Source organism: Aricia agestis, chromosome Z (genome assembly GCF_905147365.1).
Source record: "Aricia agestis chromosome Z, ilAriAges1.1, whole genome shotgun sequence".
In the NCBI taxonomy this organism is placed as follows: Eukaryota; Metazoa; Arthropoda; class Insecta; order Lepidoptera; family Lycaenidae; genus Aricia; species Aricia agestis.
In genome coordinates, this window is record NC_056428.1 from 42,106,806 (window position 1) to 42,130,000 (window position 23,195).

At 60.0% G+C, this 23,195-nt stretch overlaps 2 protein-coding genes and 1 pseudogene across 2 annotated transcripts; all 3 read left to right on the forward strand.

Moving 5' to 3' along the window:
• Window positions 1–76: 76 nt before the first annotated feature.
• On the forward strand, window positions 77–5,448 carry LOC121738768. The gene is made up of 3 exons (XM_042131003.1): window positions 77–2,284; window positions 2,338–4,870; window positions 5,024–5,448. Exons 1-3 carry the CDS (start codon window positions 77–79, stop codon window positions 5,446–5,448), a joined length of 5,166 nt encoding a protein of 1,721 aa, XP_041986937.1.
• A 4,428-nt stretch (window positions 5,449–9,876) lies between these two features.
• On the forward strand, window positions 9,877–12,276 carry LOC121738769. Its single transcript, XM_042131004.1, has 3 exons — window positions 9,877–11,380; window positions 11,486–11,811; window positions 12,055–12,276. The coding sequence occupies exons 1-3, from the start codon at window positions 9,877–9,879 to the stop codon at window positions 12,274–12,276; spliced, it is 2,052 nt and encodes a 683-aa protein (XP_041986938.1).
• A 4,792-nt stretch (window positions 12,277–17,068) lies between these two features.
• On the forward strand, window positions 17,069–22,464 carry LOC121738770 (annotated as a pseudogene).
• The last annotated feature ends 731 nt before the right edge of the window (window positions 22,465–23,195 follow it).

The following is a 23,195-nucleotide window of genomic DNA, read 5'->3' on the forward strand; positions in this document are numbered from 1 at the left end:
GGCCGTGGGATGCATTACGAGCAGGTGGCTACGTACCAAGGGCGCCGGGGCAGAATCACCCCTAACTGACACAAACATGGAATACAAGCATGCGGATAATTCTCCCAGGGTGGGTACCGGCAACGCCGGAGAATCCCACACTCCCGCTTCGGCGGGGGATCGGGCCGTGTATACTGGGGGCCCCAAACATGCTTTGAAGGAGGGGAGGAGGAATGACGACTTTGGCAACGAACTTACGGACAATGATAGGCAATGCGATTTGGCAATGTTGACGGCGAGCGAGGGTGGATCACGAGCGGCAACGCCCGTACCCACCGGCATGGGCTCCGGGTTCTTTAGGAGACCCGGAAGTGGTAGTGACGAGAGCGGCGATGAGTCCGCCGCTTCTCATAATCCGGACGTGGACAGTGAGAGGGAGAGGACCCGGGACACTTTCCGGCGCAAGAGGCGCGGTAGTGAGCTCGAGGATAGCCCGGAGAAAAACAGGGGAGCGGCCGCAAAGCCCTCCTCCAAACGCGGAAGAGGAAGACCGCCCACCACAGGGCAATACGTAGGCATGTACAAGGCCAAGAAGGATCTCCTCGACATCAAGCAGAGGGAACTTGAAGTCGAGGTAGAGAAGGAACTACTGGACGTGACAAAGAGACTCCCGAACCTACGGTCCAACCGGCTTTCGGAGTCCTCACTCTCAGACTGTATAATGGCGGAAGACGAGATCACAACGGCGAAACTTGGCGAGGCAATAACGCAGAGCCTTGACGCCATCTCCGCTGTGACTCAGAAGTCGAAGAATCTTAAGGGCACCTACATCGCGGCCCTTAAAAAAGCGACCTGTACCATAAAGGAAGCGAGCGTTAGCCTTCTTAGCAGGTCAGCTTCGGAAGAGACGAGAGCCCTGGCGGCGCAGAACACACGCCTCTCCAGAGAGCTAGAGGACATGAAGAAAGAACTAGAGGCCGTCAAGCGCAGGCTCGCTGACGCCCAACCACAGTCTGCTCCTATTAAAGAGCCGAATGTGGAAGAGCTATTACAGCGAGCGCTGCGCGAGGCGGTCTCCGTGATGAACGCCCGCATGGATGCACGCTTGGAAGGGCTCGAGGCCCGACTTCTACCGGAACCTCGCCTACGCCCTCCACTTGCTGCGGACAAAAAGAAGGAGAGAGCTGCCTCCACATCAGTCGCAAGGCCGCAGCTACCTGAAGTGGAAAAAGAGACCCCGCCTCCGCCGGAGCCATCAGTCTCTACATTGATGGCTCCGACGAACCCGGAGCCTAAACCAAAAAGGACAAAGAAGGGACGAAAGTCTGCTGCTGCTGTCGAGGCTGCAGCCGCGAGAAGCGATGCAACGACGGCGGTAGCTACGACACAGCCAGCCTCTCCTTCATGGACAGAGGTAGTCAAAAGAGGGAAGGCACCGAAGAAGGTGGAAGACAAGAAAAAGACGCTGAAGAAGAAGGAGAAAAAGAAGAAGGAAAGGCAACTCCGCGCTCCAAAATCAGCAGCCGTAGTACTGACTCTGCTTCCGGACGCGGAGAAAAATGGCGTCACTTACCAGGACGTCATTGATAAGGCGAAGTTACAGCTAGATTTGGCTGCACTTGATATCCCAGCGGTCAAATTTAAGCGGGCCGTGACCGGGGCTCGTATGTACGAGGTCTCGGGAGCGGCCTGCAAGGAGAAGGCCGACGCCCTTGCGGGCAAATTAAAGGAAATAGTCGGTGAAGACGTGGTACGAGTGTCTCGGCCGCAGAAATGTGCGGAGCTGAGAATCACGGGTCTCGACGACTCTGCAACAGCGACAGAAATCGCAGCTTCCGTCGCAAGATCGGGCGGTTGTCGTCCCACAGATGTCAGAGTCGGCGAGATCCGCGTAGATAGAAGAGGGCGCGGCTTGGCCTGGGTCAAGTGCCCGGTCGAGGCCGCCAAGCTGGTGACTGCGTCGCCTGCCAGGATTTACGTCGGCTGGACAGTGGCCCAGGTGACCCTCCTGGCCCAGCGCACCATGAGGTGCTTCCGGTGCCATGAAGAGGGACACACCAGAGCGACATGTTCCTCAGGAACAGACCGCAGTGAACTCTGTTTCCGCTGCGGACAGCCCGGGCACTCGGTCAAACAGTGCGGGAACCCACCGCACTGCGCGCTCTGCGAGTCACGAGGGAAAGCGGCGGACCATATTGTGGGCAGCAAGCGCTGCAACAAATCTGTCCCCAAAGCAAAACGGAAAGGCCCCAAAAAGAGCCGAGCGCCTCAAGAGGCCGCCACAACATCTACGGCGGCCCCTAGTGTCAGAGCGGACCCTATGGAGGCCCAATAACGGCCGCCTTAAGATTCCTACAGGGCAACCTGAACCACTGCGCCCAGGCGCAGGATCTTTGGGTTCAGGCTCTTCTGCAGTGGGAGATCGACGTGGCCGTTATTGCAGAGCCGTACCGCGTCCTGGAAAGAGGCGACTGGTTGGGAGACGCTGACTCGTCGGTCGCCTTAGTCTTTGGTCCCAAAATCATGTCTCCTTCGTCGAGGAACGCGATAAGGGGCCGTGGATTTGTTGTCGCCATCTTGGGGACCCTCACCGTGGTGGGGGTTTACTTTTCCCCCAACAAGCCGACCGCCGAGTTTGAGGCGCTCTTGCTTCGCCTGACCGCCGTCGTAGAGGGGTCGAGTCGCCCCGTAGTTGTCGCCGGAGACTTCAACGCGAAGTCTCCGCTGTGGGGCTCCCCGGCGGCAAATGCGAGAGGTCGACTCTTAGAGGATTGGTTGGCCACTACCGGCCTGGTCCTGGCAAACCGCGGTGCGTCCAGTACATGCGTCCGGCGACAGGGAGAGTCCATAGTGGACCTCACCCTGGTCAGCCCAGCCATCGCCCCGCATATAACCGAGTGGCAGGTCTTGAGTCGCACTGAGACTCTCTCGGACCACCTCTACATACGCTTCGTCGTCTCAGCTCACTCGACGGAGCCGGGTCGCACATTTACACCTGGTGCAGGCCCGAGGTGGTCCTTGAAGAAGTTGGACCGCGACCTCCTCAAGGAGGCAGCAGCCGTCGCGTCATGGGCGCCTCTACCATCAGAGGACGTAGAGGAATGCACGGAGTGGTTGATTGAGGCGGCACACAACATCTGCGACGCCTCAATGCCCCGCGCCGGGCCGGTCGTACCAAGACGCCAGACGTACTGGTGGAGTCCAGACTTGAAGCGTCTCCGCGATCAATGTGTGGCAGCCCGCCGCCGCTATCTGCGTTATCGAAGAAGGCGAATCAGGAGTGAGACGGAGGAGGAGACCATCTACGATGGATACCGCACAGCGCGTCACAATCTGCGCGATGCCATCCGAATGGCCAAGAAGACGGCATGGGAGGAATTCCTAGGTACTCTTGAGCAGGACCCGTGGGGCAGACCCTACAAGTGGGTGAGGCAAAAGCTTCGCCCTGCTGCCCCACCGCTCACTCAGTCCTTGCAGCCGGATCTCTGCAGATCCATCGTTTCGGCCCTATTTCCACCTAGGGCCGAGTGGTCCCCACCATCCATGGCACCACCAACTGCGGAGCCCGAAGAGGAGGAGGAAATCCCCCCAGTTTCAGCCGGAGAACTGGCAGTGGCGGTACATAAAATGAGCCTTCAGAATAAGGCTCCTGGCTTGGATGGAGTCCCCGGTCGTGTATGGGTGCTAGCGATGGAGCACATGGAAGCGCGTGTGCTCGCCGTACTGAACTTGTGTTTGGTACAGGGGCGAGTTCCACGTCGCTGGAAGACGGGCAAACTCGTGCTACTCAAAAAGGCCGGTCGACCAGAAGACCAACCGTCTGCCTATCGTCCCATAGTGTTGATCGACGAGATCTGCAAGACGTTTGAGAGGATCATCGTCGCACGCCTCAACCGTCATCTTGAGAGCGTTGGTCCCAACCTGAGCGATGCTCAGTTCGGGTTTCGGTCTCGTCGATCAACAATAGACGCGGTGGCACGGATTCGGTTAATCACGGAGCAGCAAATCTCTCAGGGCGGGGTGGTGTTGGTTGTCTCATTGGACATCGCCAACGCGTTCAACACCCTGCCTTGGGAAACAATAAAGGAGGCCCTGAGGTACCACCGAGTGCCCAGATACTTACGCCGAACCATCGGTGATTATCTGTCGGAGCGCTCGGTGCAGTACCCTACCGAAGATGGATGGGAAGAGCAGGAGGTAGACTGCGGCGTCCCACAGGGTTCGGCTCTCGGTCCGGAACTGTGGGACCTTGGATTTGACCATGTGCTTCGCGGTGCCAACTTACCCGGCGTCGAACTGGTCGCGTACGCGGACGACACTGCGGTGGTCTGTCGCGCCAAAACGCACCGCGAAGCCACAATCCTGGCGACGGCAGCAGTAGCGCAGGTGGTGCGCAGGATCCAGGCGCTGGGCCTGACGGTGGCGCTGAACAAGACGGAGGCTATCGTTTTCCACGGGCCCCGTAACGCGCCGCCGCCTGGCCTAGCAATAATAGTTGGAGGAACTTCGATCCAGATTGCGTCCACCATGACTTATCTCGGACTGGTCCTCGATAGCCGGTGGACTTTCAAAGAGCACTTCCGCCGGCTATCCGAGAAGGTGAAAAAGGCAGCAGGAGCCCTGGCCTCGCTGCTCCCGAATCTCGGGGGCCCGAGCCTTACTTGTCGGCGCCTGTACATGGGTGTGATACGCTCCATGGTGATGTACGGTGCGCCGATATGGGCTGAAGATCTGGCAGCTGTGAACAGGCAGGCCTTGGGACGGCTACAACGAATAATGGCGACGCGGGCAGTGCGCGGGTACCGCACCATCTCTCGGGATGCTGCGTGCCTGCTAGCCGGAAGCGTCCCATGGGACCTGGACGCCAAAACCCTCGCCGACGTCTACTGGCGTAGCGCAGAAGTCCGCGCGGGGGGCAGCAACCCCCTCCCGGACGCCGTACGTCGGTGGAGGGAAGAGGCCAACGACAGGGCCTTGGATGAGTGGGAAGAACGGCTCTCGGAGCCACGAGTGAGCGTGGACCTGATACTGGCCATCCGCCCAGTGTTCAGGGAGTGGTTGGGTCGGAAGAACGGCGCACTCTCGTTCCGCCTCACGCAGGTGCTGACCGGGCATGGCTGCTTCGGTCGGTACCTGTGCGAGATCGCCGGGAGGGAGGAGACGACGCGATGTCACCACTGTGGAGAGGACAGGGACACGGCCGCGCACACCTTAACGGCCTGTCCCTCATGGATACTACAACGCGCGGCCTTAACGGCCGCGATTGGACAGGACATATCACTGCCAGCTATGGTTCGCGCCATGCTACGCAGTGAACTGGAGTGGAAGGCGGTCGAGAACTTCTCGGAAGAAGTAATCGCCGCAAAGGAGGAGGCCGAGCGTGACAGAGAGAGGGAGGCGCTGGACCCCCAACGACGAAGAAGGCCAAGGCGACAACGCGTCATCCAAAATGACAACTTGCCGTCCTAGATGGGGAACTCGGGCGACGGTATGGGGATGCCGTCGCCCAGCGAACGAGCCCCTGAGAGGGTCGCGATGCGCTGTGTACTCTTCGCGCATCGCGACACCAGAGAACGGACTGCCTATGCAAGCCCTGGTAGGGCCTCTGTTCGGCGGTAGGAGCTGATTTGCTCCAACGAAGAGGAGCCTGCTATTAGCACGCGGGCGGACACGCTTGCAGAGCCATGGAGTTGAGCTCGCGCGTTCCCGTGAACCTGCAAGGTGGAACGAGGAAGAGTACCGACGGGTTTTAGTGGGTAGGGCTGCGGCCGCCTTACCATCTTTACGGCCGTAGCGAGTCCCACATACCCGTGGGGGAGTCCCCAATTCCCCCGGGATGCGTCAATGCATTTCCCGTCGCAAAAAAAAAAAAAAAAAAAAAAAAAAAAAAAAAAAGGTTAGGTTAGGTTAGGTTAGGTTGGGGGCGATACCGGTCCGTCCACGTCGTGTCCCTGGGCACCTCCCCCGTGCCATCGTGAGCATTTTCACGGTGACACGGGAGGGGTGGCTGAACGCCGGTATGGCGTGTGTTTGTGTGCGTGATTGTTGTTGTACGTTTGGCTGCGCCCGCAGTGTGACGAACGGGCCCGCGACCCGGGGTGTCGGAGAGTTGAAGTCATGGAAGATCGTACCAGTCAAAGTATTCTCCGGGTGGGTCTCGACTCCTCAGGGGTCGGGGAATCCCATGCGCCGTCTTCGGACGGTGGCCGGCCCGTGTATACGGAGGGGCCAACTAGTGCGATGAGGGATGAGGGGGCCGCTGCGGCGGCGAGTGATGAAAAGGGCGCGACTAAGCGCGAGGTTCCGAAGCCGGCGCACCTAACCGCGCCGGCGGCGGACGCAATAACCGACGAGGACGTCGATTTCTCCGTTTACCAGCCTAACGGCCCGGAACGGGTAAGGAGATTGGCGCAAAGGAAGAAGGAGCGGGGTTGTCCGATTCGGGACGTACCCAACCTGCCGTCTGTGCTGCAGTGGCGGGACGTCCACGAGACGAAACCCAGCACACCTCCTCCTCCAGGACGAGACGAAGAGGTTGGTATGGGGTTGGCGCGCTCACCTCGCGTCGTTCTGCGCGACGTGATGCGTGAATTCTCCCTACCGCCTCCCCAAGGACGAGAAGATACCGGAGATGATAGTGAGGACTGGCCCTTGGACTCCGACGACATGACATCCGACGTGTCGATGGACTCCGAGGGCTTGCCCACAGACCCGGACAGGACACGCCGCAAACGGCGAATCCCGGAAGACGACAAGGCGCCACCCCTTGGTAGAGGAGCGGTGCCCAAGGCCAAGAAGGGACGTGGCCGGCCACCAACGACCGGTCAATACGTCGGCCTGGCTAAGGCCCAAGAGGACCTAAGACGGGAAAAGGAGGAGGAACGTCGGGCTGCCTTCAGGGCGAAAGTCGAGGAGGTAGCCCGGGCGGCGCGGGAGGAGCGGGAGGCGAGAGAGGCGCGAGCCTCCCTTCGTGCTAGCCCTGCCCCGACCGCAGAAGACACGGAGCAGACGAGCGCGGCCCTGGCGGGTAGCGTAGAGAGGGCCTTGGAAATGGTGACGATGGTCGCCACAAGGTCCTCCAACTTGAAGGGCACGTACCAGCGAGCCCTCAAGGAGGCGGTCGCATCCATAAAAGCGGCCGTCACGGAGATGAGGGGCCGAGGTCAAACGGCTGAAATACGGGCACTGGAGGAGCAGAATGACCGCCTTCTGCGCCAAGTCAATGCGATGCGCCGGGAGCTGGAGGAGCTGCGTCGTCGCGTGACTGGGCCCGCACCTGACGATCTGCAGAGGATGTTGTCGGAGGTCTCGCGCTCCAATATCGAAACCTTCGGCAACATGCTGAATGCACGGCTCGCCGGCCTGGAAGATAGGCTCTTGCCCGAGCCTCGGAGAAGACCGCCGCTGGCGGCGGACGGTGCTGGTCCATCATCCGGCGCCCCACCAACAGCGGCTTCCAAGAAGACGCCGAAGCCGAAGAAGTCGGCAATGGCCAAGGCACCGGACGAGAGTTCGGCAGGCAGCGCGGCGGTCCCTTTACAGCCGCCGGCTGCGCCTGCAGAGAAGGGGGCTACAAAGTCCAAAAGGAAAAAGAAGAAGAAGCGGCCATCAATGGCCGCTCAAGAGGCGGCAAAGGGGGGGCAGAACACTAACGCCCCTCCCGTTGAGGCCCCGTGGACCACAGTTGGCCCGCGCAGGCAGAAGAAGAAAGGGGTGGCTAATCCAGCTAAAGCCGCCCCAAGAAAGAAGAAGAGGAAGGCCAAGCTCCGTGCTCCAGCCACCGCGGCGATCACTCTCACGTTGGGGGCGAACGCCGCGGAGAAGGGCGTCAAATACAGTGACGTCCTTTTAAAGGCTAAGAACGCGGTGACGACCAGCGGACTGGCAGAGCTGGACATCCAAAAGCTCCAGCTCCGCTTCCGTCTAGCTCAGACCGGTGCGCGCGTCCTCACCATTCCTGGTGAGGGCGCCCAAGAAAAGGCGGACGCCCTCGCTGAGAAGCTGAGGGAAGTTCTCGACCCTGACGTTGTAAAAGTCGGACGCCCGGCGAAATGCGTGGAAATGCGTATCGCCGGGCTGGACGACTCAGCTACGACCGCCGAGGTCATCCAGGCGGTGTCTAGAGAAGGTGGGTGCCCGGCCAACTCCATCAGGTCGGGCCCAATAAGGAAAGGAAGGTGGGGCGACGGCTCTGTCTGGCTGAGCGTCCCCGTTGCAGCCGCCAAAAAGCTCGTCAGCTTGAAGCGGCTGCAAGTGGGCTGGGTGTCGGCTAAGGTGACACTGCTGGCCGCGAGGCCCAAGCGGTGTTACCGATGCCTCGACACCGGCCACCTGGCGACGACATGCCAGTGCCCGGTGGATCGCAGCCGGAACTGTTTCCGCTGTGGGAAGCCGGAGCACAAGGCAGCCGAGTGCCGGGAGAAGCAGCCCAATTGCTTCTTCTGCGAGGCACTCGGCAAGGACAAGGACCATGTGCTGGGTAGTAGCGGCTGCGTCACTGCGAAGCCGCTCCCCAGCACCAAGCGCCGGAAGAGACGCGGAGCTCCCTCCGAAAAGGCTCGGCCAAAAGAGCCTGGAGCCGGTGGTGCTGGGGTTAGTCAGCCCCAGCCCGCCATGGAGGTGGAGCCATAGGCCCGTGGGCGGTTGATCGGGGGATCACCGCCCGCGCGAAGGGCCCCGAGAAGGAAGCTCCCTAGATGCCCGGGGAGCTCTCGGTGAAGAAAGGCGGCGGCAGAACACCAGCCGCCGCAACGGAGTTGTGCCGGATGCGGCGAACGGCCGTGAGGACGCGGAAGTCTTAGAAAAGTACCCGCATCTCACGGCTGGAAGGAGGGCATGGGGGGGTTTTAGTGGGTAAACCTCGTGTAGGGAGTCCCACATACCCCCGCCCCTTCCCCCGAAGGGGTGGGGGATACGTAACGTATTTCCCCTCCTCAAAAAAAAAAAAAAAAAAAAAAAAAAAAAAAAAAAAAAAAAAAAAAAAAAAAAAAAAAAAAAGGTTAGGTTAGGTTAGGTTAGGTTAGGTTAGGTTAGGTTAGGTTAGGTTAGATTAGGTTAGGTTAGGTTAGGTTAGGTTAGGTTGGGGGGCAGTGAAGAAGCCGCTTCCCAGCACCAAGCGCCGGAAGAGACGAGGAGCTCCCTCCGATAAGGCTCGGCCGAAAGAGCCTGGAGCCGGCGGTGCTGGGGTTAGTCAGCCCCAGCCCGCCATGGAGGTGGAGCCATAGGCCCGTGGGCGGTTGATCGGGGGATCACCGCCCGCACGAAGGGCCCCGAGAAGAAAGCTCCCTAGATGCCCGGGGAGCTCTCGGTGAAGAAAGGCGGCGGCAGAACACCAGCCGCCGCAGTGGAGTAGTGCCGGATGCGGCGAACGGACGTGTGGGGTGCGGAAGTCTATAAAAGTGCCCGCGCCCCACGACGGTCAGAAGGAGGGCATGGGGGGGTTTTAGTGGGTAAACCTCGTGTAGGGAGTCCCACATACTTTTTTTTTTTTTTTTAGGTTAGGTTGGGGGCGGGGGCGATACCGGTCCGTCCACGTTCGTGTCCCTGGGCGCCTGGGTACGCCACCCCGCCCTTTACACGGACGTGACGTATCCAGGATGGCTGAACACCGGTCTTTCCTGTCTTTCTCTCTTTTTATAGTTTACTCTTCGTTTGCTGTTTATTTTATTTTGTCTGTCTTTTCATCACCTTCTCTACTCTGTCTTTCTCGTTTTGTTCACCTCTTCTCTACATCAGCGTATGCTTCTGAGTATATATGTGTGTGTGTGTTTGTGTGACGGATAGGCCCGTGGGCCCCGAAGCCTAAGTTTCGTGCCCGGCGATGGGCTGCATGGCCACTCGGAGAGTACCAGGTCATTAGGGCACAAGGTCGACCCAGCCTTAAATGGGAAAACCAAGATGGAAAAGCGCAATTTGAAAAATACTCCCCGGGCGGGTACCAGCAATGGAGAATCCCGTGCACCCTCGGAAGAGGGTGTCTGCCGCGCGTATACGGGGGCGGCACAAAGTGCGTCGAGTGAGGCGGAGGCCGCTAAGGCGGCGAGACAGAAGGCCATTTTGGCGGCGTTAGGAGGAGGTGACAACGCGAAGAAACGCGACAGCCCGAAGCCGGCGCCCATTACCGCGCCGGCGGCGGAGCTTTTAACGGATGAGGACATTGACTTCAGCCAGCCGCAGCCCAACGGCGTTGAGCGGATGCTGAAGTTAATGCAGAAGAAGAAACTGAGAGGCGACAAGGATCTGCCGCGTGTTCTTTTGACACGCGACGTGAAAATGCCGCCTCCAAGTACCGGAAAAGACGAAATTGGTCGAGACTCCCCTAGCGGTCGAGTCTCCCAACATGGACGTGACTTACACGGACATGACAGCGAGGACTGGCTCTCGGACTCCAGTGAGATGTCTGGCATATCGCTGGACTCTGAGGGCTTGCCCGCATTCACGGATATGACGCGCCGGAAGAGGCGCTCTGACGACGACATGGCGCCGCCCCTCAGTAAAGGAGCGGTGCCCAAACCTAAGAGAGGACGCGGCCGCCCGCCAACGACCGGACAATATGTCGGCTTGGCAAAGGCGCAGGCCGATCTCAATAGAGAGAAAGAGGAGGCCCTTCGACTCCAGGCCGAGGAGGAGGTAGCCGAGGCGGCCAGGGCGGCGCGAGAGACGCGTTCTTCGCTCCTTGCAAGCCCCGCCGCCATGGAAGAAGACATGCCAGAGCAGACCAACTACGCTCTGGCCCAGTGTGTTGAGACTTCGCTGGGAACGATCTCCATGGTCGCAGCGAAGTCGAACAACCTCAAGGGGACGTTCCAGCGTCTCCTTAAGGAGGCGGTCAGCGACATACGCGCCACCGTCGCCGAAATGAGAAGCCGCGGAGCGACCGAAGAAATGAAGGCCCTCGAGGCTCAGAATGCGCGGCTCCAGAAGGAAGTGGAGTCTTTGCGCAAAGAGCTAGAGGAGCTACGTCGTCAGGTGATGAAACCGGCCGAGCAGGACATGCGCCAGCTGTTGTCTGAGGTCTCTCGTTCCAACGTAGAGACCTTCAGCAACATGCTGAACGCTCGGCTGGCCGGACTGGAGAGTCGGCTCCTCCCAGAGCCTCGACTGCGACCTCCGCTCGCGGCGGACAGAGCCCGGAGTATCACACCGGCCGCCGTCGAAAGCGTTGAGGCGCCACCGGAACAGACGCCGGGGCCCCCGAAGCAGAAGGCCAAGGGGAAACCGGCCCCAAATAAGACACGGCAGCCAGCCGCAGTGGCCCCGCAAGAGGCCCCTGCCGCGCCCGAGGCGCCCAAGGCCAAGAAGGGCCGGAAGAAGAAGCGGCCGTCAATGGCCGCTCAGGAGGCGGCACAAGGGGGAGCGAACACCAGCTCCCCTCGTACTGAGACCCCTTGGACCAAGGTGGGTAAGAAGAAGAAGGGGGCGGTTACACCATCTACAGCCGCCCCGAAGAAGAAGAGAAAGCCAAGGCTTCGCGTCCCCGCCACTGCGGCCGTTGCTCTGACCATAGAGGAGTCGGCCGTGAAGGCGGGTTTGACATACGCCAAGGCACTTGAGACGGCCCGGCGGGCGGTGAACATCGCGGAGTTCGATATTCCGCAAGTCCGCTTCCGCCGGGCCCGAACTGGAGGGCGCCTCCTCACTATCGCCGGTGAGGGCGCAGAGAAGAAGGCGGATGCCTTTGCCGCGAGGCTGAAGACAGTCCTGCCACCAGAAGTGAAGGTCGGACGGCCGGTTGCAAGCGCGGAGATGCGCATCGCCGGCCTTGACGACTCGGTGACGGCCGCCGAAATCATGGAAGCGGTCGCACTTGAAGGGGAGTGCCTGGCCGGCGATGTTCGGGCGGGGCCAATAAGAGAGGGGCCACGGGGGGACGGATCGTGCTGGGTCCGCCTCCCAGTCGCGGCCGCTAAGAAGCTCTCGAGCTCTGGGCGGTTGCGAATTGGTTGGGTGTCGGCGAGGGTGGCGTTGCTGGCCGCGAGGCCAACGCGCTGCTTCCGCTGCCAGGACACCGGCCACGTGGCTGCCAAGTGCCAGTGCCCGGTGGACCGTAGTGGGACATGTTTCCGGTGCGGGAAGCCGGGGCACAAGGCGGCAGAGTGCGGGGCAGCAAGGCCGAACTGCTCCCTGTGCGAGGCCGCTGGCAGAGTTGAAAGGGGGCACGAGCTGGGCAGATGTCCATCTGCTAAAAAGCCGGCCCCCGGAGAAGACAAGGCGCCGACCAAAAAAGCCCGACAGAAGTCGAGGCCAAGGGGCGCGCGGGCCCCGCTCGCTCCCGCCCGAATGGAGACGGACGCCTAGACCCGTGGGCGGTGATCGGGGGATCCCGCCCACTGTATGGGTCCCGAGAAGACAGCCCCCCTATAGCCCGGGGGGCTCTCGGTGAGGTACGCGGCTGAAGCCGCTGGAAGAAGGTGCCGGTTGCGGCAGCGCGCTGGGAGGGGCGGAGTTGTAGTCGCTCCGCGGTTCCCGTCCCTCCCGCACTAGGCGCATGACGAAGGGCTGGGGGGGTTTTAGTGGGTAGACCTCTTGTAGGGAGTCCCACATACCCCCGCCCCTTCCCCCGAGGGGGCGGGGAATACGCAAAGTATTTCCCCTCCTAAAAAAAAAAAAAAAAAAAAGGTTAGGTTGGGGGCGATTAGAGAGGGGCCACGGGGGGACGGGTCGTGTTGGATCCGCCTCCCAGTCGCGGCCGCCAAGAAGCTCTCGAGCTCTGGGCGGTTGCGTATCGGTTGGGTGTCGGCGAGGGTGGCGTTGCTGGCCGCGAGGCCGACGCGCTGCTTCCGCTGCCAGGACACCGGCCACGTGGCTGCCAAGTGCCAGTGCCCGGTGGACCGTAGCCGAACTTGTTTTCGGTGCGGGAAACCGGGGCACAAGGCGGCGGAGTGCGGGGCTGCAGCACCAAACTGCGCCCTGTGCGAGGCCGCTGGCAGGGCCGAAAGGGGGCACGAGCTGGGTAGATGCCCATCGACGTCAAAGCCGGCCCCCGGAGAAGACAAGGCGCCGACCAAAAAGGCTCGACACAAAAAGTCGAGACCTAGCGGCGTGCGGGCCCCGCCCGCTTCCGCCCGAATGGAGACGGATGCCTAGACCCGTGGGCGGTGATCGGGGGATCCCGCCCACAGTATGGGTCCCGAGAAGACAGCCCCCCTATAGCCCGGGGGGCTCTCGGTGAGGTACGCGGCTCAAGCCGCGTGAAGAAGGTGCCGGTTGCGGCTGCGCGCTGGGAGGGGCGGAGTTGTAGTCGCTCCGCGGTTCCCGTCCCTCCCGCACAAGGCGCATGACGAAGGGCTGGGGGGGTTTTAGTGGGTAGACCTCTTGTAGGGAGTCCCACATACCCCCGCCCCTTCCCCCGAGGGGGCGGGGGATACGCAAAGTATTTCCCCTCCTAAAAAAAAAAAAAAAAAAAAAAAAAGGTTGGGGGCGATACCGGTCCGTCCACGTTCGTGTCCCTGGGCGCCTGGGTACGCCACCCCGCCCTTTACACGAAGTGACGTATCCAGGATGGCTGAACACCGGTCTTTCCTGTCTTTCTCTCTTTTTATAGTTTACTCTTCGTTTGTATTGTTTTATTTTTGTTTCACTACCTTTCACCATCTTTTCTACCCTGTCTTTCCGTTTTGTTTACACTCTTCTTTACACCAAGCGTGTGTTTCTGTGTACATATGTGTGTGTGTTTGTGGATGGATGGACCTGTGGGTCCCTAATCCCCGGTTTGTGGTGCCCGGCCTTGGGATGCGTGGCGAGCAGGTGGCTTACGTCGCAAGGGCACTAGGGCAGAATCTCCCTCTAAAGATCAAATCATGGCGGAACGTAATTTGAAAACTACTCCCCGGGTGGGTCTTGGTAGTCCGGTGGACACCAGGGAATCCCACACCCCCTCTAACCAGGGGGTCTGTCGGACGTATACGGGGCCGGCACAAAATACGTTGGAGGTAGAGGAGGCCGCTGCGGCGGTGAGTGATGGAAAGGGCGCGACTACGCGCGATTGTCCGAAGCCGGCGCACCTAACCGCGCCGGTGGCGGATGCAATAACCGACGAGGACGTCGACTTCTCCGTTTACCAGCCTAACGGCGTGGAGCGGGTGAAGAGACTGGCACAAAGAAAGAAGGAGCGGGGTTGTCCAATCCGGGACTTACCCAACCTGCCGCCTGTGCTGCAGTACCGGGATGTTCTCAGGACGCAGCCCCACGCTCCTACTCCTACCGGACGTGACGAAGAGGTTGGTAGAGAGTTGACGCGCTCACCTCGCGTCGTTCTGCGCGACGTGATGCGCGAATTCTCAATACCGCCTCCACAAGGACGAGACCATTCCACCGGACGTGACAGTGACGACTGGCCCGCGGACTCCGACGATACTGCCTCAGACATATCGATGGACTCCGAGGGCCTTCCCACAATACCGGCTAGGACGCACTTGAAAAGGCGCAACTCGGACGACGACATGGAGCTGCCCATCAGTAAAGGGGCGGTGCCCAAAGCAAAGAAGGGACGTGGCCGGCCACCAACAACCGGCCAATACGTCGGCTTTGGAAAAGCTCAGGCGGAGCTGAACAAGGAGAAGGAGGAGGAACGCCGGGCTGCCTTCAGGGCGAAAGTCGAGGAGGTAGCCCGGAGGGCACGGGAGGAGCGAGAGGCGAGGGAGGCGCGAGCCGCCCTTCGCGCAAGCCCTGCCCCGGCCGAGGACACGGAAGAGACAGGCGCGGCCCTGGCGGCAGGCGTGGAGAGGGCCTTGGATATGGTGACGATGGTCGCCACAAGGTCCTCAAATCTGAAAGGGACGTACCAGCGTGCCCTCAAGGAGGCGGTCGCGTCCATCAAGGCGGCCGTCAATGAGATGAGAGGTCGCGGTCAGACGGAGGAGATGCGGGCACTGGAGGCGCAGAACGACCGTCTTCTGCGCCAAGTGAACGTGATGCGCAGGGAGTTGGAGGAGCTCCGCCGTCGCGTCACTGGACCCGCAGCTGACGACCTGCAAAAGATGTTGTCGGAGGTCTCACGTTCCAATATTGAGACCTTCGGCAGCATGCTAAATGCAAGGATTGCCGGCTTGGAGGACAGGCTCCTTCCGGAGCCCCGAAGAAGACCGCCGCTGGCGGCGGACAGTGCTGGTCCATCATCCGGCGCCCCACCAACGGCGGCACAGAAGAAGACGCCGAAGCCGAAGAAGACGGCACCGGCGAAAGCCCCGGACGAGAGTTCGGCGGGCGGCGCGGCGGCTCCTTCACAGCCGCCCGCCGCACCTGTGGAGAAGAGGGCTGCAAAGCCCAACAAGAAGAAGAAAAGAAAGAAGCGGCCATCAATGGCCGCTCAGGAGGCGGCAAAGGGGGGGCAGAACACCAACGCCCCTCCCACCGAGGCCCCGTGGACCACAGTCGGTCCGCGCAGGCCCAAACAGAAGAAGAAAGGGGCGGCTACTCCAGCTAAGGCCGCCCCCAAGAAGAAGAAAAGGGCGAAACTTCGTGCCCCCGCAACCGCGGCAATCACCGTCACGCTGATGGAGAGCGCCGCGGCGAAGGGGGTTACGTACAAAGACGTCTTAATGAAGGCCAAAGACGCTGCAACGGCTGGAATAGTGGAACTCGGCATCGAAAAGCTAGAGTTCCGCTTCCGCCAGGCCCAAACCGGCGCGCGTGTCCTGACCATTCCTGGTCAGGGGGCTAATGAGAAGGCGGACGCCCTCGCCGCAAAGATGCGGGAGGTGCTGGACCCGGAAGAGGTGAAGATCGGTCGCCCGGCGAAATGCGTAGAAATGCGCATCGCCGGGCTGGACGACTCGGCCACAACCGCCGACGTGCTAGAAGCGGTTGCCAGAGAAGGGGGGTGCCCGACTACCTCCATCAGGTCGGGCCCCATAAAGAAAGGAAGGTGGGGCGATGGCTCGCTATGGCTGAGCGTCCCCGTCGCGGCAGCCAAGAAGCTGATCAGCTTGGGGCGGCTGCGAGTGGGCTGGGTCTCGGCGAAGGTGACACTGCTGGCCGCGAGGCCTATGCGGTGTTACCGATGCCTTGACATCGGCCACCTGGCGACGACATGCCAGTGCCCGGTAGACCGCAGTCGGAATTGCTTCCGCTGTGGAAAACCGGAGCACAAGGCCGCCGAGTGCCAGGAGAAGCAACCTAACTGCTTCTTCTGCGAGGCACTCGGCAAGGAGAGCGGGCACGTCCTGGGAAGCGGCGGCTGTTTAACAGCCAAGAAGCCGCCCCCCGCTACGAAAAAGCGCCGCAGGAGAGGAGCTCCCTCCGACAAGGCTCGGCCGCATGAGCCTGGAGCCGGTGGTGCCGGGGTTAGTCAGCCCCGGCCCGCCATGGAGGTGGAGCAATAGGCCCGCGGGCGGTTGATCGGGGGATCACCGCCCGCACCAAGGGCGCCGAGAGAAAAGCTCCCTAGATGCCCGGGGAGCTCTCGGTGAAGAAAGGCGGCGGCAGAACACCAGCCGCCGCAACGGAGTAGTGCCGGATGCGGCGAACGGCCGTGAGGACGCGGAAGTCTTAGAAAAGTACCCGCATCTTACGGCTGGAAGGAGGGCATGGGGGGGTTTTAGTGGGTAAACCTTGTGTAGGGAGTCCCACATACCCCCGCCCCCTCCCCCGGGGGGGCGGGGGATACGTAACGTATTTCCCCTCCTCAAAAAAAAAAAAAAAAAAAAAAAAAAAAAAAAAAAAAAAAAAAAAAAAAAAAAAGGTTAGGTTAGGTTAGGTTAGGTTGGGGGCGATACCGGTCCGTCCACGTTCGTGTCCCTGGGCGCCTGGGTGCGCCGCCCCGCCCTTTACACGGGGTGAGGCACTCAGGATGGCTGAACGCCGGTCTTTCACTATCTTTCTCTTCTTTGTGGTAGCATACTCTTCTCTTGTTTCTGATTTGTTTTATTTATGCTGTATTTCACCACCTTTTCTTCACTATCTTTCCTTTATGTTGTACTCTTCTCTACACTATTGTTTGGTTGTGTGTGAAGTTCAGTGAGTGATTGTGTGATGGATGGGCCCGTGGGCCCCGAACCCTAAGCTGGTGACGTCCGGTGACGGGGTGCATGGCGAGTCGGTGACTACGCACCTAGGATGTGGGGCAGACTCACCCCCAATTGATCGAACCATGGAAAGTTGCAACGAGAAAAATATTCCCCGGGCGGGTTCCAACCATGTTGGAGAATCCCGCACCCCCTCAGAGGAGGGGGTCTGGCCCATGTATACGGGGGGCGCCACCGCTGCAATGGAGGGAGAGAAGGAGGTCGCGAAGGCGACGGTAGTAGGAACGAGGCAAGCTAATGACACCTTAAAGCTTGACCCTCGTATACCGGTCGTACATTTAGAGCGGTTTGAGGATGCGGAAGGAGGTTCACGGGCGACAACGCCCGCTTCCATCAAGAGCAGCAAGTTCTTCGGCTCAGAAGGAACTTCAGACGATGGCGAGAGCGGTCATGAGACGACCAACTCTCAGACCGAAAAGGAGAGGGAACAGATGAGACGGCACTTCCGCAAGAGGCGCGGAAGCGACGTCGAAGACGACCTGGATAAGAATAAGGGCGCACCCGCCCCGCGGTGCATTAAGCGCGGTAGGGGCAGGCCGCCCACTACTGGCCAATACGTTGGTTTACACCAAACCAAGATGGAGAAGGCTGCCGCTGAACGTTTGGAAGAGCGCAGGGCTCAACAGGCAGAAGCAGAGCGGCTTGTCTCGGACATGGCAAAGGAGCTTCCACAGCAACGGTCCCACCGGCTGTCGGAAGCCTCCAGATATTCGGACGTGACAATGACAGACGGAGAAGAGGAGGAGGTGACTTCGGCCAAATTAGGTTCAACCATCACCAAGAGCCTAGAGGTGATCAGCATGGTGGCCTCGAAGTCCAAGAACCTCAGTGGCCCCTTCGTTAAGCACCTCAAGGATGCGATGAGGGCGATTCAAGAGGCGACTGCGGAGCTGCTGCGGCACTCCAAAACAGAGGAGACGAGGGCCCTGGAAGCGGCAAACAAACGCCTCTCCAGGGACCTCGCAGAACTTCGGGCAGAACTCACGACGCTCAAACGTGAGTTGACAAATGTGCGGCCTCCGCCCGCCCCTCCAGCGCCGGCGCTGGAAGAAATGCTGGCAAAGGCAGTGCGGGAAGCGATAGCCGTATCGAGCGCCCGCATGGACGCGCGGCTCGAGGGCCTAGAGGCGCGACTGTTACCACAGCCGCGAATCCGGCCGCCCCTTGCCGCGGACAAGAGGCAAGAGCAGGTCCAAGACGCACCATCAGCGTCTGCGTCGAAGACCCCGAAGACGGCAGCGGTATCGGAGCCCGCGGTGTCGACCCTGTCGCCTCCACTCAACCCGGGCCCGGCCCTGAAAAAGAAGAAAAAGACTAAGAAGTCTGCTGCCGCTGCAGAAGCGGCAGCCGCGAGACGCGACGCCCCCTCAACATCGACAGCACCACAACAGGAGTGGACAGAGGTGGTTAGAAAGAAGGGAAAGGCACCAAAGGAAGGGAAGGATAGAAAGGAAAAGGTGTCTAAAAAGAAGAAGGAAAAGAAGGGGGACAAACTCCGCGTCCCCAAATCGGCAGCAGTGGTGCTAACACTGCAGCCTGAAGCCGAAAAGCGAGGCGTCTCCTACAAGGACGTCCTCGAGAAGGCTAAACAGCGGCTGGACTTTGCTGCGTTGGACATTCCTCTGATGAGGTTCAAACAGGCCGTGACCGGGGCTCGTCTGTACGAGGTCTCGGGCGCGGACTGCAAAGAGAGGGCGGACAAGCTGGCGGAGAAGTTAAGAGAGGTGATGGAAGGCGAAGAGGTTCGCATCTCCCGACCTCAAAAATGCGTCGAGCTGCGAGTTCATGGACTCGACGACTCCGCCAACGCAACAGAGATAGCACAAGCTATAGCTCTGCCAGGTGAGTGTGCTGTTGCCGACGTAAAGGTCGGCGAGATAAAGCGGGACCGAAGAGGACGCGGAATGGCGTGGGTGAAGTGCCCGGTCGAAGCCGCGAAGAAGGTCACGGCGCCCAATAAAAGGGTGTACGTAGGGTGGACCGTGGTGCGCGTAGTGCTGCTGACCTCGCGCCCTATGCGGTGCTACAAATGCCATGCGACCGGGCACACCCGAGCGACGTGCCCGAATGAAGTCGACCGAAGCGGGCTCTGCTTCCGCTGCGGCCAGCCGGGCCACGCAGCTGCACAGTGCGAAAATGCACAACATTGTGCGCTTTGCGCGGCGAGTGGAAAGCCGGCGGACCACAGCGTTGGCAGCAAAGTCTGCGGCAAAGAAGCGACCAATAAGAAGAGGAAACGCTCTAAAAAGAGCAAGGCACCTCAGAAGTCCACCACAACACCTACGGTGGCTACTGAACCCGGAGTGGCCCAGATGGAGCAGCAATAACGGCTACACACCGATTTCTGCAGGGCAATTTGAATCACTGCGCCCATGCTCAGGATCTTATGATTCAAAATATGGCGCAGTGGTCAATTGACCTAGCGTTCGTGTCGGAGCCGTGCCGCATGCTCCCCAGAAATGACTGGGTGGGAAGCGCGGACTCAACGGTCGCTCTAGTGTTTGGCCCCGGAATTGTGCCTCCAACATCAAGGAAGACAACCAAGGGCCAGGGGTTTGTCGTCGCCAGCATGGGGGCCCTCACTGCGGTGGGGGTCTACTTCTCCCCCAACAGGCCTCTCGCCGAGTTTGAGGCATTTCTGGGACGGCTGACTCCCATCGTAGGCGGAGCATCCGGTCCTGTAGTCGTCGCCGGAGACTTCAACGCGAAGTCTTCGCTCTGGGGTTCCTCGGCGACGAATGCAAGAGGCCGAGTGATGGAAGATTGGCTGGGGTCCACGGGACTAATAGTGGTCAATCGAGGGGCAGTTAGCACCTGCATTAGACAGCAGGGCGAGTCCATTGTGGATGTAACGCTGGCGAGTCCGAACTTTGCCGGTCGAATCGCCAACTGGAGGGTTGAGGCTGAAGAGGAAACCATCTCGGACCATCGGTACATCCGCTTCGATGTGTCCGCTCGAATATCGGAGCTAGGCCGCGCAATGTCATCCGGCGGCGGCCCGAGATGGTCTCTGGGGAAGCTCAACAGGGAGCTATTGGAGGAGGCCGCGATAGTTACGTCGTGGGCTCGACTCCCCTCTGACGACGTCGAAGAATGTGCGGAGTGGTTGAATGAGGCGTTGCGTAACATCTGCGACGCCTCTATGCCACGCGTCGGGCCACGCAAACCGCGACGCCAGACTTATTGGTGGTGCCCAGAGATCGACCAGCTGAGGCGGGAGAGCATAGCGGCACGCCGCCGCTACACACATTATCGCAGAAGGCGAAATAGGGTTCCCGAAGAAGAGGAGGCCATATATGATGCCTACCGTGCAGCACGCCAAGCCCTCCGTAAGGGCATCACGGAGGCAAAGGCCGCATCATGGCAGGAGTGGATACGGGCCCTCGACGAGGACCCTTGGGGTAAACCCTATAAGTGGGTACGGCAGAGGCTCCGTCCGGCTGCCCCGCCAATCACCCAAAGTCTCGAACCGGAACTGCTCAACAGAGTCGTCTCGACCCTATTTCCATCTGGGGTCGAGCGGAACCCAGCGGTGGCGGCTCAACCGGATGAGACATGGGAAGTTGAGGAAGACATCCCGCCTGTAACATCTGCGGAACTGGCGGCGGCGGTCCACAAAATGGGACTAAAGAACACAGCGCCCGGACTTGACGGAGTCCCGGGACGTGTCCTGCTCCTGTCCATGAAAGAGTTGGAGCCGCAGGTACTCACCATTTTGACTAACTGCTTAGTCCAGGGAAGAGTACCGCGGCGATGGAAGACCGGGAAACTGGTTCTTCTTCGTAAGGCCGGGCGTCCGGAGGATAGTCCATCCGCGTACCGTCCGATCGTTTTACTAGACGAGATTGCCAAGATTCTCGAGCGGGTGATTGTGGCGCGACTCGTCAAACACCTCGAGAGCGTCGGCCCAGACCTGAGCCCGAATCAATTCGGATTTCGCTCAGGCCGCTCAACGATCGGTGCGGTTGCGCGCCTCCGAGACATTGCAGAGGAAGAGGTGAACCGGGGCGGGGTAGTGTTGGCTGTGTCGCTAGACATATCTAACGCCTTCAACTCCCTGCCCTGGGAAACCATTAAAGCCGGATTAAGACACCACGGCGTTCCGAGATACATGCGGCGTACCATGGGCAGCTATCTCTCGGAACGCTCCGTGCAGTTCCCTACACAGAATGGATGGGACATAGAAGAAGTGGACTGTGGCGTTCCACAAGGTTCGGCGGTAGGGCCGACACTGTGGAACATCGGTTTTGACTCAGTGCTCCGCGGCGCAATGCTTCGCGGTGCAGAGGTCATCTGCTACGCCGACGACACAGAAGTCGTCTGTTGTGCCAGGACCTACCGCGAAGCAGTCATCCTGGCGACCGCTTCCGTCGCTCAAGTGGTTCGCCGGATACGCGCGCTGGGCCTAAACGTCGCGTTGGAGAAATCCGAGGCCCTATTCTTCCACGGGCCGAGGAACCCACCGCCGCCGGACATGGCTGTGGTAGTAGGCGGAACCAGCATCAATGTCACTCCAGCTATGACATACCTGGGAATAGTCTTGGACGGAAGATGGTCCTTTGCAGAACACTTTCGCCGGCTGTCCGAAAAGGTCTCCAGAGCAGCTGGAGCCCTCGCGTCGCTTCTCCCGAATCTCGGGGGGCCGAGCATCGGCTGTCGGCGTCTGTATATGGGCGTCATCCGGTCCATGATCATGTACGGCTCGCCGGTCAGGGCTAACCATCTTTCACCCCAGAACCGGCTCATACTCGGACGAATACAGCGGGTGATGGCGACCCGGGCAGTGCGTGGCTACCGCACCATATCAAAGGATGCGGCATGCCTGCTCGCGGGAAGCCTACCCTGGGACCTCGATGCTCAAGCCCTCGCAGACGTATATTGGCGTTGCGCAGCGGTCCGCGCGGAGGGCAGCAACCCTTTAACGGACGCCGTACGTCGGTGGAGGAGCTCAGCCAACGAGAGGGCAATGGAGTTGTGGGCGCAACGGCTCGAGGAGCCTACTGTAAGCGTCAACCTCATTGAGGCGATCCGGCCCCTATTCAGGGAGTGGACTGGACGGAAGTACGGGGCGCTGAGTTTCCGCCTAACACAGATACTGACCGGGCATGGATGCTTCGGTCGGTATCTGTGTGAGATCGCAGGAAGCGAACCGACCGCAGAATGTCACCACTGCGGCGCGGACCCGGACACGGCCGAGCACACAATCACGGCCTGTCCCGCTTGGATAGAGCAACGAGCGGAGTTATCATCCGCCATCGATGAAGACGTAACGCTCCCAGCGCTCATAAGGGCAATGGTCAGGAGCGAAGATGGATGGACAGCCGTTGAGACGTACGCGCATAGCGTAATCTCGACGAAGGAGGAGGCCGAGCGCGCGAGAGAGCAGGCGGCGCTTGAACTCTCAGGAAGAAGGCCGAGGCGGAGACGTGCCGCTCGCAATGGCCACGACATCCCGCCTTAACCAGGGGACTCGGGCGGTGGTATGGGGATGCCGCCGCCCATTACATCGAGTCCCCGAGTGGGTCGCGATGCGCAACATGTTCCCGCGCATCGCGACATACGAAGAGGAACGGCCTATGCAAGCCCCCCATGTGGGGCCTCTGTTCAGCCTGAGGGTCAATAAAACCCCCCCAATGTAAGGGCCTGTGCCGTACAGCAGGTGTCGCCGACCGAGTCCCGGAAGCCATGTAGCAGTCACCGGTCGACTCGGTCCAGCGTGTCGAGGGAACATCGCAGTGTTTTAGTGGGTAGGGCCGCGGCACATACCATCTTCGCCGTGGCGAGCCCCACATATCCGCAGGGGAGCCCCCATCCCCTGCGTCGAATGCGTCACTGCATTTCACTGCGTCAAAAAAAAAAAAAAAAAAAAAAAAAAAAAAAAAAAAAAAAAAAAAAAAAAAGGTTAGGTTAGGTTAGGTTAGGTTAGGTTAGGTTAGGTTAGGTTAGGTTAGGTTAGGTTAGGTTAGGTTAGGTTAGGTTAGGTTAGGTTAGGTTAGGTTAGGTTAGGTTAGGTTAGGTTAGGTTAGGTTAGGTTAGGTTAGGTTAGGTTAGGTTAGGTTAGGTTAGGTTAGGTTAGGTTAGGTTAGGTTAGGTTAGGTTAGGTTAGGTTAGGTTAGGTTAGGTTAGGTTAGGTTAGGTTAGGTTAGGTTAGGTTAGGTTAGGTTAGGTTAGGTTAGGTTAGGTTAGGTTAGG